At 38.7% G+C, this 12,703-nt stretch overlaps 1 protein-coding gene across 1 annotated transcript in view; it reads left to right on the forward strand.

Annotated features, from left to right (window-relative positions):
- The window catches only part of THBS4 (thrombospondin 4), a 70,416-nt gene that overhangs the window by 19,921 nt on the left and 37,792 nt on the right, over nt 1-12,703 (forward strand). The window contains exons 3-6 of the mRNA XM_044680949.1: nt 3,543-3,790; nt 7,506-7,614; nt 11,354-11,436; nt 12,143-12,194. Coding sequence (XP_044536884.1) covers nt 3,543-3,790; nt 7,506-7,614; nt 11,354-11,436; nt 12,143-12,194 — 492 coding nt within the window. The remainder of the gene's footprint in view (nt 1-3,542; nt 3,791-7,505; nt 7,615-11,353; nt 11,437-12,142; nt 12,195-12,703) is intronic.

Below are 12,703 nucleotides of genomic sequence, written 5' to 3' on the forward strand. Positions count from 1 at the left end.
CTCTTCTTCCTTCTCCTCCTCCTCCTTCTTCTCTTCTTCCTTCTCCTCCTCATCCTCCTTCTTCTCTTCTTCCTTCTCCTCCTCATCCTCTTCTTCCTCCTCCTCTTCCTCCTTCTCCTCCTCCTCTTCTTCCTCCTCCTCCTCCTGTTCCTCCTCCTCCTCTTCTTCCTCCTACTCCTACTCCTCCTCCTCCTCTTCCTTCTTCTTCTCCTTCCAATCACACAGGCTTATTTACTCTTTTGAGCCCTCCTAGGGTAGCACTAGGGCTCCAGCAAAAGAAGGTAAGAGCCAGGTGAACCCTTTCCTCTGATTGTTTTTTCAAGAACTACCACAGAGACAGAATTTTGGCAATTTCTAGCTGTCATCTAGGCCTGCTTGCCCAAGGAGGGTAAAGTGACCCTTTGAAGGATTCTCTTGGTGTCAATGCATTTGATTTAACTGTCTGATGCTGAGCTCATGTTACCCATATTATATAAAAACTCAGCACATTTCCTTTGGAATTTTTGGAATGAACTTCTGCAAAGAATGTGAATATGAGTGACCGTCTGAAATGGCTTACAGAGTAAGAGTACGCCAGAAACCATGCCCAGTAGTTGCATAAAAAGAGAAATGACATTTGGAAAAAATATCCTCTTATACTGGCAACTTCTTTTTAGCTCAATTATGCATATGAATCTGTAAGAGGGAATTCTTTTCCCAATACAATATTTTAATATAAAATATCAATATTTATGGAAATCACTTTTTTATTTAAAAAATCATATAGCAAAAATAAAGATTCCTACAGGGCAACAGCTTCTGTCCTGGTCACTGGTCACTGAGTCCATCAGGCCAGCCAGGATTTGGGTCCCCATTGTAGTTAAATTGCCTCTGTTAGGACAAATGCTATTCTTCAACTACATTGTCTGCATAAAGCTGTCTTGAGAATGAATAGAGTCCTTTGAAGTCTTACTGGATGACTGTTGTGTGTGCCAGTCAACGGATGCCTATTACACTTTGGAAGAAGGCGTTGAAATTTATAGCTGGTTAAAGCACTCACCAACATTTCCACACAGGAGTTTAGTTCTTGCTGAGTTCCTGGTGCAGTCTCAAGTTGGCATGGGTTGATTATTTTTATTACCACCATATGGCATGGGGGCATTGGTTCTCCTCCAGTTCCCATTAGCTAGACTCCATACGTGAAGACCTGGTGGCTCACTCTGGGAGATCAGAATTAGGTGATTTGGGGGGACCTAAAGGAGATGAAAAGCCCAAGGTTGGGAGGGGGCAGAAGAAGAGGGTGGAGGTGATCCTGCCTAGCAGGTTGGTCCATGAACATTCACAGATGCACAACTAGGGAATGGGTTCTGCATGATACTCCCAAACAGCCCTGATTCTGTACTACCATGTAATTCTTCCCAGCAGGTTAATTCAGAGAGAAATAGAGAATCAAAGCCACAAGTGTGGCAATGATGGGAGGTAGGACCTAGTTTCAAATCCCTTCTTTGACACTACCACCCACTTGACATTGGACAAATCGAATCACCTCCCTGGCCTCAGTTTTCTCATTTATAAATAAGGGGATTGGACTAGATCAGAGGTGTAAAACTAACCAGCCACCTGAAACATTCCTGAGTATGGCCCTGACTAGATTAAAATGTATAATTGGGAAATATTTAACAAAATAAATAAAAATACAATTGAATGTAAATAATGATAATATGAGATTTTCTAACTCAATATAAGAGCACAGAAATCTTTATGTATAGTTTATTGTTGTTTAGTCATTTGGGGTCCAATTCTTTGTGATTCCATTTGAGGATCTTGGCAGATACTAGAATGATTTGCCATTTCCTTCTCCAGCTCATTTTACAGATGAGGAAACTGAGGCAAACAGGGTTAAGTGACTTGCCCAGAGTCACACAACTAGTAAGTGTCTGAGGCCATATTTGAACTCAGAAAGATGAGTCTTCCTGACTCCAAGCCTGATGTTTTATTCACTGTGCCACAATCTTCTTTTTAGTTCTTCATACATAGAAATATTTATGTTTATTAAGTTCATAGTATAATTGTTTTAAAAAAGGAAATGAAGGTGACAGAAAAATAAGAGATACCAAAAAAGTTTTAGAAGGTTCTATCAGTGAGTAGAACTTGGCTTAAACTGTATCATGATAGCTCAAATGAAAGTGTGACCAAGATGATTGTGCAATATTGGAATAATGTCATGGAAAATCTGACTAATACTTAGAAAGCACCTTTTACATCCCTCACACTACATTAGGCAGTTTGGAGGGTATAAAGAAATGGAAGATTTGATCCCTTCCCAATTTACAATCTCTTTAGACTGGAGGTAGAGCAAGAGATAGTTCATTTATTTTCAACATTTTTTATTATGAACTTAACAATCATTTACAAACATGAACATTTCAATATACAAGGGCCAAAAAAGTATGTGAAACCTGAACTTCTGCTACATACAGTTTTAAAGTTCATATTAAATTTAACACGATAGTAGCAAAGTTGCCTTATCTCTCCTTCCAAAATTTTGGTTTTCCTCTGTGTATTTTTTGATGTTTCAAATACAGTTTTATTGATATTACTTGTTTCTACATTGTCTGAATTTCCACACTTTGTGATATTTTATTGATAGTCTTTCCTTCCCTTTTGGGAGGACTCTCTCTCATTCCCCACTTTGCCTCTGGCAAAGAAACCCTACCTTGTTATAAATGAGTATAGTCAAGCAAAAAAACAAAACAAAGTACAGGTATTAACTATGTCTGAAAATGTATGTCTCATTCTCCCTCCACCTCCATTCCATCATCTCTCTGCCAAGAGGTGGGAGGCATGCTTCAGCCCTCTAAAATCATACAATTCAGGGGCAGCTAGATTGCTGTGAGTTCAATTCTGGCCTCAGACAATTCCTAGCTGTGTGACCTTGGGTAAGTCACTTAAACCCAATTGTCTAGTTCTTGTTGCTCTTTTGCCTTGGAACCCATACTTAGGTAAGGTGTTTTTTTTAAATAAATACATAAAATCATGCAGTTTCATTTGACTTAACAGACTGTTGACTTGTTGGATGGGCTTTTCGGTTGAGGAAGAAAGGCTAACTGAATATGGAAAGGCTCACCATATGCTATCACTCTTCCTAATGATGTTCTGCCATTTATTATGTGTGACCCTGACTGAGTCACCTAATCTTACTGAGCTTGTTTTTTCATATAACCAGAACCACATTAGAGGAAATTACAAACAAAAAAAAGGTCTCACCCCTTACATATTCTTTTATCTTTTAACTCTTGTGTACTATCTTAGAATCAATACTGTGTATTGGTTCCAAGGGAGAATTTAGAAAAGATTAAGCAATGGAAATAAAGTGATTTGCCCAGGGTCACACAGCCAGCAAATGTTTGAGGTCAGATTTATACCCATCTCCATGATCCAGCTGCCCCTCATCTCACATTTTTAATCTCTCAACTTTAGCTAATTTTTACTTTTATTTATTTATACTCCAGAATACTATCTCTTTCTTCTCTTCTCCATAATTCATTTATGCTCTGTTCTAGCCATCCTCCGTTACCTGAAGGCTGATGGGAAGATAAACCTGGTAGTCTTCAACAACATCCAGCTGGCTGATGGCAAACGCCACAGGATCCTCCTTCGCCTGAGCAATTTCCAGCGAGGGTCCAGTTCTGTGGAGCTCTACCTGGACTGTAACCAGGTGGACACCATCCAGGATCTCCCCAGGGCGTTCTCTGGGCTCTCTCACAGCTCTGAACCTGTTGAACTGAGGACATTCCAGAGGAAAGCACAGGTGAGCGCAGAGGGCAGCCTCTGCTCCTTTAAAGGTGGATTCATGAGCCGAAGCCACCCCATGGTCACTTGTCCATGGATCCCATGGATGGCCAACCGAAAGCAAAGAACAGTGACTGAGACTCTGACCTCTAACACACTGGGAGCTCCCAAGATCTGCCTTTGGTGTCTTTGCCAATCAGCTTTGTATCATGCAGAGTGTTGGTTGGGATTCCACTCTGACTCTGCCATTTACTACCTGTGTGACCCTGAGCAAGTCACTTCATCTCTCTAGTTTCTTCACATAGCCATAATTACATAACAGGAAATTGTCTACAAACAGTTCTATGTATAGGATATTTTTTAAAGTCTCCCACCTGGCACATCTTTATTAAAAATTTTCACCTTCTGCCTTAGAATTAATACTGTGTATTGGTTCCAAGGCAGAAGGGCAATAAGGACTAGGCAATGGGAGTTAAGTGACTTGCTCAGGGTCACACAGCTAGGAAGTATCTGAAGCCATATTTGAACCCAGGACCTCCTGGCTCTCAATCCACTGAACCACTCAGCTGCTCCCTGTCTCAGATTTTTAATCCTTCAACTTTACTCTGGCTAATTTTTACCTTGTATTAAATATAGATATAAATATAGGCTTCACAGAGTCTCACAAGGTTACAGAGAGGCCCTTTGCAGTTCTAGATCTGGAATTCTATGATTCTTTGGACCTATGTGCTGTCCATGTACAAAGACCAAAAAAACTACTTAAAGTTCCAGTTCTACTGCTTATACTGCCATACAGTCCCTGACATATACTAAGCACTTAATATATGTTCTATCTATCTATCTATCTATCTATCTATCTATCTGGCTGGCTGGCTATCTGGCTATCTGCCTGTCTATCTGTCTGTCTGTCTATCTGTATATTTATCTATCTATCTATCTATCTATCTGGCTATCTGCCTGTCTATCTGTCTGTCTGTCTATCTGGCTATCTGCCTACCTATCTATCTGTCTATCTGTCTGTCTATCCATCTGTCTATCCATCTGTCTATCTATATGTTTGTCTATCTGTCTATCGATCTATCTATCTGTCTGTCTATCTGTATATTTAGCTATCTATGTCTGTCTATCCATCTTGGACAAAAATCACTTAACCTCTTTATAGCTCAGTCTGGGGCGGCAGCTAGGTGATATAGTAGATAAAGTACCTGATCTGGAGTCAGGAAGATAATTCTTCCTAAGTTAAAATCCAGCCTCAGACACCTAATGAATTATATGACCCTGGGCAAATCACTTAACTGTGTTTGCCTCCGTTTATTATCTGTAAAATGAGCTGGAAAAGGACGTGGCAAACCATTCTAGTATCTTTACCAAGAAAACCCCCAAATGGGGTCATGAAGAGTCAGACACAGTTTACTCATCTATTAAATGAGGTGGTTAGACTATGCAATCTCATCATATGGACTTATTGTCCTATAATCCTATGAACCATCACAAAAATTATTTCTCTTATTCTAGGGTCAAATATATTCTTGAACAATGAAAGACAATTTTCAGGGAAAACTCCAAAAAATGCGAATGCAAAGACTCTCTGAACAGATGATGCCTGACTGTGTACAGAAGCTCAGGAATACGAGGACTATGTGAAATCAGCCCTCATTCAAAATCCCAGCATGAGCCAAATCATTTAATCTAGAAGTCAAAAATTATATCATTAAAGAATCTGAGATCAGTGTCTATAAGCCTAAAGATGTCATTCCTTAAAATCAATACTTGGGTGTGGGAAGGGATGTGAAATTTCTACAGGATTTCTTTACCTAATTGGATTTTAAAGAAATTCTCTGAACCACCAGAGCATCCTTGTCTCCTAGTAAGAAGTACAATAATGCCTGTGTTTGCTATTCTATAAACCTCCTCTGTTAAACATGTAGGCAATATGAGAGAAAAACTAATATATCCCTTGAGACCCTTAAAGCATGAAAACCTCTCACATTGGATGATTCCTTACATCTCTAGTTCATAAACCCACCCAGAAAACTCAGGGAAAATTAATGCATGGTACGTCCCCCACATCTCCAGTTATAATGAGTTCAGTTCTCCATTTGCAAATATACAGTTCATGATATTAAAGAAGAAAAGTTTCATTGAAAGACAAAGGAAAATAAAATGAAAGAAAAAAAGAATCCTTGAAAAATGAAAAGATACTGCCTATTTAAAAACTGTCTTTCAAAAATTCTTTTTCAAACTCTTAGTCACTTACATGCAGGTTTCTTTCACTCAACAGTTCCTAGACATTCTCTGCAGTGTAATCTAGATTGTTCTTTTGACACCCAAAAGGTACCACCAGGCATGTGCTTACTATAGGATCTAAAACTGGAAGGGACCTTAGAGGTCAATTCTCTCTCATTTTACAGGTGAAGAAACTGAGGTCAGAGAGGTTAGGTTAGCTGATGACTCTCTCCCCTCTGATCCACTGAGAAACCCTGTTCTCTCCCCCTCTTAAACTAGACAAAGGGAGAGATTAAGAAAATCCCTTTAACACACCCAAGGTCACACAAGTAGCAAATGTCAGGATTTGAACCCAGACCCCATAGCTCCACATGTTTGCATTATATGCTCTTCCTCCTAATCAAAGCTTCTCCTACACAGTTATTTAGTTTCTATTGAGCTAAGTAATAATAATTACTGAAGTGTCTGTGGTTCTTGATGGTATTTACAAAGTCAAAAGTAGCACCTTGTACACTTACTTAACTATTTACAAATGAAAACAGGCATTGCCACAACACTAGTTTAAATATTATTATATGTTTAAAAAAACACAAGTTTCACACATTACAAAATAATCTTCCATTATAGCACAAAAATGATATTACCAGATAAACCTCAGTGAAGTATACTTTTTTTTATGTGAAGTATTCTTTGCTACAAGGGATAGCTCACTGGAGGTTGGAAGATATAGTGGAAACAAAGTGATGTTATCCCAAGCTGACCCTTACCAAAGCTCTGTTAGGTTGTTGTTTTTCAGTCATTTTGAGTCTGATCTGACTCTTCATGATTCTATCTGGGATTTTCTTGGCAAAGATACTGGAGTGGTTTGCCATTTCCTTTGCCAGTTCACTTTACTGGAAACTGAGGGGGGAAAAAAAGGTTAAGCGATTTGTCCAAGGTCCCACAGCTAGTGTCTGAGGTCAGATTCGAACTCGGGGGGGAAAAGACTCTAGGTCCAACACTATCTAGCCACTGTGCTATTTAGCTGCCCAAATTTGATGTATTATTATCAACATTTAACTAATGAGAAAACTGAGACTGAGTGATTCAGCCACATATTTCGATCATATAACTAGTAAATGTCAGCAGTTAGATTTGAACCCAGGTCCTCTGGACTCCCACACCACTGCTCCTTCCATGTTCCCTTCCCTAGGAAGAAGTTCCTCTTAGCTCCCTGCAAGGATTTTAAGTATGGGCGCTCATTCACTTGGGCATGGCATTGTCTTTAGGTCCAAAGCCTCCTTTTTCATCAGATGAGAAACCTCAAGAATTTCCCCTGGTGTGCCCATCTTTATAAAGAAAGGGTGACGTCCTCTCTAAGACATTTATCCTACCCACTAGATGAGGCTCTAATCATAGCCTGTGTAAACCTCACTGTGGTCGCTGGGATACCACAACATGACCACATATGGTTTCTCTTTAAATTATGCCAAAAAATCAGTGACATGAATGAATGTTTCTTCTCCCAGGATACCTTGGAAGAACTAAAGCTGGTTGTGAGAGGTTCATTGTTCCAGGTCGCCAGCCTCCAAGACTGCTTCCTACAGCAAAGTGACCCTGTGACTTCAACAAGCACAGGTATGCCCCCTCCCCAGTCTATATTCACTCTAATCCTGAGTTTGAAAAGACATGAGACATCATCATCCAGTCCAATCACAGCTTCCCAAAGCAAGCTACTCCAATTCTTCACTCTCTATAACCAATATATATCCAATTCATTGTCAAATCTTGTCGTTTCTACCTCCAACCATCTCTTGAATCTGCCCCCTTCTCTTGAGGGAATTAGAACAGTACTTTGTGGCTAATTGTGGGAAGTGCCCAATTTGTTGGACAATTGCCACACATTGCTTAAAAAATTAATCTGAACCTTTTGTTTCCTCTGCCATTTTATCTTTCACTCGTTACCCTCTCTACTCACTAAGCTACCAATTTAAAGAAACTAGGGGAATGCCCATCAATTGGGGGATGGAGGGGAAAGTTGTGATATATGGTTATAATGGAATATTATGGTGCCATGAGAAATGCTGAACAGGTAGATTCCAGAAAAATCTGGAAATATATATATGAACTGATGCAAAGTGAAGTGAGCAGAACCAAAAGAACATTATGTTCAGTAATAGAAATATTGTACAATGTTCAAATGGGAAGGGCTAAACTATAAGAGTGATGCAAGGATCCAAGGGATTCAGGATGGAAAATGTCATCCACAGTCATAGAAGGAACTGTCAGAGTCTGAATGCAGATTGAAGCATGCCATTTTTCACTTTTTTTTTCCTTCATGAATTTTTGGAATAGAAATATGTATTGTATGACAACACTGGTATAACCTATATCAGACTATTTATCATCTTGAGGATGAAGGAGGAGAAGGAGAGATGGAAAGAATTTGGATTGAAAAAAATATCAGAAAATAATTGTTTAAAATTATTTCTACATGCAATTTTTAATTGAAATTGAATTGAATTGAAATTAAATTGAATTGAATTGAAAATTGAAAAGAAAAATTTTTTAAGATTCATGAGCATAGATGAAAAAAATCTACTAATTTAGTTCAAGACCTCAGCATCTCTCTAGATTACTACCACAGCCTCCTGCTTGGACTCCTTGCCTCAAGTCTATTACCATCCTTCATGCTGCTGCCAAAGTAACTTACCTCAATTATATCTCTGATCATGTAGTTTTCCTACTCAATTAGTTCCACTGGCTTCTTATTGCTGTGGTACAAAATATAAACTTCTCATTTTGCTTTGATGTCAATCACAACTATGCTCAAAACTAGCTTTACAGGCTCATTGACCAGGACTACTCCATCCATACTCTTCAATCCAGTCCAACTAGCTTTATCTCTGTACTTCATACAGAATACTCCATCTTCTATGTCTACACCTTTGCTGTTAGACACCATCCCAAACTACTTTGTATTTATTAAGAATGCCCATTATCACCTCTTTTAACATTGTACTGGAAACACTAGCAGTAGCAATTAGAGAAGAAAAAGAAATTGAAGGTATTAAAATGGGCAACAAGGAGACCAAACTATCACTCTTTGCAGATGACATGATGGTCTACTTAAAGAATCCCAGAGAATCAACCAAACTACCTTGTATTAAACTACTTTTTATTTATTCACTTTACATTTATTTTGCATATATTTTAAATTGCTGCCAGAAGTAAATAGTGCCCCAGTGGATGGAGTTCTGGGCTCAATGACAAAAAGATCTAAATTCAGACTCTGATTCAGACACTTACTAGCTATGTGACTCTGGGCAAGTTACTCAACTTATGTTTGCCTCAGTTTCCTCAAATACAAAGAAGATAAAAATAGCCTCTCAGGGCTGTTGTGAGGATCAAATGAGATAATATTTATATAGTGGCTAGCACAGGCTAACACATAGTAGGCACTTAATAAATGCTTATTTCCTTCCTTTTAAAAAGTATTTTTAAATTTTGGGTTCCTAGCAAACCAACAGTGAAGAGGTTAACATTCTCCCTCTTGGTCAGAAATGCAGCTGCTTGGCAAGCCAAGGTTGAAACCTCAGTTTAGCAGGGGCATTTCATCCATGAGAAAAGTATTACCAGGCTTAGCTTGCTGATAATCAGGTAGCTGAAAGTCCAGCCTGGTTCTTATCTTCACCTTGAAGCTTCTGAAGCCTCTTTGTATTGTCTAAGTTGTAATGGCATTTCTGTGTAGCCATAAATCTTTCTCTGTGCTTTTGGGTGAAAGGGATTTTGAATTTTCATATATAATAAACTTGTGACTGAATGGCACTTCAGATAAGCAGCCATGAGCTAAGGAAAAAAAGTATTTTTAAAATTGGATTAAAAAAATTAACAGGAATCTATTTTCTCTCCTTTTCACTCCCTACCCCATTTAAAAAAGAGAGAGAGACATAAAATCCTGCAACAATTAGGTATAGCGAAACAAAATAAAGTCACTAATTGGTCATATGAGAAAAATGTGTCTCATTCTGCAGCCTCAGTCTCTCACCCCTCTGTCAGGATGCATAAAACATGCTTCATCATTGGTCTTTTGGTACTTGGATTATCATTTCATTCCTCCAAGTTCTTGCAACTTTCAAAGTTGTTTTTACAGGGATATTGTTATTGTATATGTTGTTCTGATTCTGCTCATTTTTTTTTTATTTTTTTATCAATTCATATATCCTTCAAAACTGTTTATTTTTATGATATTGATGTTATTTATAGAATAAATTTTCTTATACTGCTCCCTCCACTCTATTAGTTCATATAAGCCTTTGCATGGCAACTTGAAAACATCTTTTTTTCCCATCACTCACAGTATAGTTGTGTTCCATAATATTCACATACCACAACTTGTTTAGCTTTCCCCAAGTGATGGGCATACCTTTAAATTCTGTTCTTTATAATTGTATCTCCATCACCTAGCACTGTGTCTGGCATACTGTAAGTCCATAATAGATGTTTGTTGATTGATTGACTCCATCCCTGCAATGATATCTAGAGATTCTATGCAGGAGCCCAGTGGCATCAATGGAGGTGATGCCATTTTTCCTTGTGATCAAGATTGAGTGTGAAAGTCCAAAATGTCGAGTTATAATTACGAATATTGTTTTATTTTTTAACTTGGATGAACTTTGTACAATCTCATTTTCTTTTCATCCACTTACATTATTATCATTGACATCATCATCTTTATTGTGATTGCTTAAGCAAGTCAGAAAATTGGCATAGACCTATATCCAGAGATTATGTGGGTTTTAATCTTGGGCCTTTTGTCATTTCTCTGGGGAGCTCTCTGGTCTAGCTCAAGTTTATGGGCATCTAAAGACCATTTAGGGCAGTGATTCCCAAAGTGGGCACCACTGCTCCCCGGTGGGTGCTGCAGCAATCCAGGGGAGCAGTGATGGCCATAGGTGCATTTATCTTTCCTATTAATTGCTATTAAAATTTTTTTAAAAATTAATTTCCAGGGGCCTAAGTAATATTTTTTCTGGAAAGGGGGCAGTAGGCCAAAAAAGTTTGGGAACCACTGATGTAAGGGATCAGTAGATAGTTCAATAGATTGAGAACCAACCCTAGAGATAGGAGGTCTTGAGTTCAATTTGGACCTCAGATACTGCCTAGCTATGAGACTTTGGACAAGTCACATAACCCCCATTGCCTAGCCCTTACTGCAATTCTGCCTTGGGACCAATACACAATATTGATTTTAAGATGAAAGATAAGGGTTTTTATTAAAAAATAAAAATTAAAAATAAAGACCATGTAAAATGACTACCATTGTCTAATTATTTTCAATCTGGCTCATTGGTTTTTCACCTTGGTGTTCCTATAGGAGATATAAATTGGCAGCTCTTGGGTCAGATGACACAACTCAACAAAATACTGGGAGAAGTGAAAGACCTCCTGAGACAGCAGGTATAGTAGAGGACACTGAGCACAACACATTCCCAGTGAAATTAGTAATGACCCTTTGTATTTGTCAGAGATAGAGGAAGTACATTTTTGCCTACAGACTAAAAGATACCTTCTTAAAGCTCTGTCATTCATTGGGGGCACCTAAATGACTCAGGGGATTAAGAGCCAGGCCTGGAGACAGGAGGTCCTGGATTCAAATTCAGCCTCAGACACTTCTTGTGCTATATGACCCTGGGCAAGTCACTTAACACCCATTGCCTAGCCTTTTCTGCTCTTCTGCCTTGGAACAATACACAGTATTGATTCTAAGATAGAAGGTAAAGATTTAATAAAAAATAAAAATTTAAAAAGCTCCATCTTTGTAGGATTCCATAGAAGCTAACTGGCATGTTAGATAAAGAGAACTGAGTTCAAATTCTTCCTCAGACACTTACTGTCTGTGTGACCTTGGACAATTCCCTTAACCTGCCTGTACCTCAGTTTTCTCATTGAGTCAGACTCAATGGCTTCTTGGATCTCTTCCATATCTAAATATGTGATCTTATGAAGAGTCTCTGAAGTTGAGGAACAAGGCACCAGACACAGGAAGACAAATCATCAACAGCTTAGCCTTTGCCAAGTGTCTTTGCTACTGCTGCCCTGAGATTCTTCAATCCTTGGACTGCATGTCACATAATGCTTTTCAATCATCTTTCTATTTCTAAAGGTCAAAGAAACCTCTTTTTTGCGAAACACAATCGCTGAGTGTCAAGCATGTGGTAAGTGCTTTTCTTATAATTGGCTAATTTAATGAGATAAATAAGATGCATCATAGGAGCCAATTAGTGAAAATGTTTGAATTTGTTGTTGGAGACTTAGAGGAATCTTCATTGATCTGAAGCTCCAGGGCTTGGCATGTAGTCCACAGGAAGAATTAATTGAGAGGAAAATTATCTTCTGAGAGTAGAATAAAATTCTCTATCATCCAAAAGAGTGAGAAATGAGAGTTTTACTTGAAAAACTGTTGGAGGGAAAGCTAGGTGGCACAGTGGATAGAACTCTAGGCCTGGAATTGGAGGGATCTAGGTTTAAATCTGGCCTCAGACACATCCAAGCTTTGTGACCCTGGGCAAGTCACTTAGCTCCGTTTGCCTAGCCCTTGCTGCTCTTCTGTCTTAGAATAAATACTGAGACAGGAGGTAAGGGGAGAGAGAGAGAGAGAGAGAGAGAGAGAGAGAGAGAGAGAGAGAGAGAGAGAAGAGAAGAGAAGAGAAGAGAAGAGAAGAGA

The sequence above is a fragment of the Gracilinanus agilis genome, chromosome 1 (genome assembly GCF_016433145.1).
Source record: "Gracilinanus agilis isolate LMUSP501 chromosome 1, AgileGrace, whole genome shotgun sequence".
In the NCBI taxonomy this organism is placed as follows: domain Eukaryota; kingdom Metazoa; phylum Chordata; class Mammalia; order Didelphimorphia; family Didelphidae; genus Gracilinanus; species Gracilinanus agilis.